This window comes from Marmota marmota, unplaced genomic scaffold (assembly GCF_001458135.2).
Source record: "Marmota marmota marmota unplaced genomic scaffold, marMar, whole genome shotgun sequence".
NCBI lineage: Eukaryota > Metazoa > Chordata > Mammalia > Rodentia > Sciuridae > Marmota > Marmota marmota.
The window spans coordinates 2,461-5,124 of record NW_026000148.1 but is presented as its reverse complement, the minus strand read 5'-3'; the positions used below and the strand labels follow the sequence as shown (position 1 = coordinate 5,124).

At 33.8% G+C, this 2,664-nt stretch overlaps 1 protein-coding gene across 1 annotated transcript; it reads left to right on the top strand.

Moving 5' to 3' along the window:
* Positions 1-50: 50 nt before the first annotated feature.
* On the top strand, positions 51-1,585 carry LOC125611469 (cytosolic carboxypeptidase 3-like; the record flags this gene model as incomplete). Its single annotated transcript, XM_048786302.1, has 2 exons — positions 51-177; positions 1,235-1,585. Coding segments are annotated over 2 exons (324 nt in total), but the record flags the coding sequence as incomplete, so codon positions are not given.
* Positions 1,586-2,664: the final 1,079 nt, after the last annotated feature.

The following is a 2,664-nucleotide window of genomic DNA, read 5'->3' as shown; positions in this document are numbered from 1 at the left end:
TTTTTTTTTTTTTTTTTTTTTTTTTTTTTTTTTTTTTTGCTGCTTGTCAGTTTTCATTCCCAGCTTGCAAGTTCAATATTCAGAAGAGCAAGGAAGGAACAGGAAGGGTGGTAATGTGGAAAATGGGAATCCGGAACAGCTTTACCATGGAGGCCACCTTTTGTGGATCTACTTTGGGTAAGGCCAAGTGTTCTCACTCACAGCTCCCAGAGCATTAAACCAAAGATATATATTTTCAACATAAAATTAATAGTAGTGGAGTTGATCTAGTAGTGAGCACATTCTTCCTATTTAAATGTATGCTGATGTCGATCTATAAGTGGAATGAATAAACTTCCACTATATGGTATTTCTATTTCATTCCCTTTGTTTAGAAAGGAATGTTTGACATGTTGTGCATAGAATAATTGGTTGTTTTGTAAACGAATCTTCAAATTCTTGTTTTTTTTAAAGAATATTTCTATATATTTTTTTAAAAGGGGGGGGGTTCTGATTATTTGAAGACAAAGCAATAAACATACTTAAAAATTATAGAAATATTTTTATTGAATTTGCCCAGAAATAGACTACTGTGGTGTGTGTGTGTGTGTGTGTGTGTGTGTGTGTATTTATATTTAAAAGGAAACACTTGGGTCCCTGAACTAAAAATTAAAATGTGCTTTGTAGTCTCATTTAATAAATCTTTTAGTCACATCTAGCATAAGGTGTGTTCAAAATATTCTAGATTAAGATAATTTTTCACACTGTTAGACAATGTATCCACTCAAAGGAAAGTACTAGACATCCACATATGTGATTTCTGGATAATTTTTAAAATACCTTGAAACTGATAGAACATTATTCATGATGATGAAAACATTCTCTCATAAAATCTTGACCCAAGTTTTTCCAGAATGACTACTGATACTGTTTATAACTGGTAACCAATATTACGTAAGTGTGTAACTGAACTTTCTTCTGCCTTGCAACATAAACTAATTTAAGTTAAAATAAGGAAAAGTAACAGTTTAGTTTAGTTTTTTTTTCCTTTCAGCATTGGAGTAGATTGTTTTCTCTTATTTTTAACTTTAATGTGGTAGGCTGTTAAATGACCTGTCCCAGAGAGGAAAATCCAAAAGACAGGATATGGAATCAAATCAATGTTTGTTCATACCCTTACATTTTAGACCTGCTTGCTAAAGAAAAAAAATGATTTACTCATCCTCAAGGGTAGATAAACTTATTGATGTTTTAGGTAATAAACGAGGCACTCATTTCAGCACAAAAGACTTGGAGTCAATGGGCTACCATTTTTGTGATTCTCTCTTGGACTATTGTGATCCCGATCGGAGCAAGGTAAGCCAAGAGCGCTTGATAAAGCATCAGATTCTAGCCTATCAGATAACACATCGCCTGTCAACCTACAGCAGTTTTTTCCTTTTAATGTCCTAAACCCATGGTCTGGGAGTTTTGTTATAGTTTGTTTGTTTGTCTGTCAGATTTAATGTCCCAGTAACTATTATTCCAGGTGTCTATAAATACTCAATTAGTTTGATTAGGAATAAAAAAAATGGTTTTTGGCATTAGGGATTGAACCCAGTACATGCGAGGCAAGTGCTCTACCACTGAGCTACATCCCCAGCCCTTTCTTAATATTTTATTTTATATTGAGGCAAAGTTTGGCTAAGTTGCCCAGGCTGGCCTCAAACTTAACAATTCTCCTTCCTCAGCCTCCCAAGTATCCAGGATTATAGGCATGTACCACTGCACCCAGCATGAAGCAAAATTATTTCATAGTGAACTCATTTATAATTTTTCTCTAGTATTATCAGTGCCTGAAAGAATTAGAAGAAATGGAAAAACGCATGAGTTTGGAAAAAGTCTGTGATGATTCAGATACTTCTCTAATAGAAATTACATTGGATCTAGAGTCGAGGTAAGTCAATATTTTTGAACTAATGTAATTTGTTGTATCGTTTTACCATTTTCTTTATAATAATACTAGGATATTATTGTCAATTCCACATTGAAAATTTCAACTATAAGCAGGGGGCAAATTTTTCAGTGCACCTGATTTTGACCAGACCACATCAAGACTTCAGTTGAATTATTCTTTTATTCCAGTGAGCATTGCTATGCACAGTGTACTTTATGTGAAAGACATACCAAATTGTTTTGTTTGCTTTCTCTCTTTTAGACTTTGTTAAAGCATTTTATGTTCACAGCAAAATTGAGTAGAAAGTACAGATTTTCAAAATATCCTCTACCCCTACACAAGCATAGCCTTCCCCATCACCAACATCCCCCACCAAAGTGGTATATATGTTATCAATGATGAGTTTACGTTGATACATCCTTATTGCCCAAAGTCCATAGTTAACGATGGTTCACTTTGGGTGTTATATATTCTATATGTTTGGACAAATTTATAGCAACACATATCCATCATTAAAGTATCATACAGAGTATTTTCACTGCACGGGTTCACTCCAGAATTCATCTACCCTTTCCTGCTCTCACCCCTAACTCCTGGAAACCTCAGATCTTTTAAATTCTCTCTATAATTTTGTCTTTTTTAGAATGTCCTTTAGTTGGAATTATACAGTATACAGCCTTTTCACTGGCTTCTTTCAATTTGTAATATGCATTTAAGTTTCATTCATATCTTTTCATGGCATAATAGCT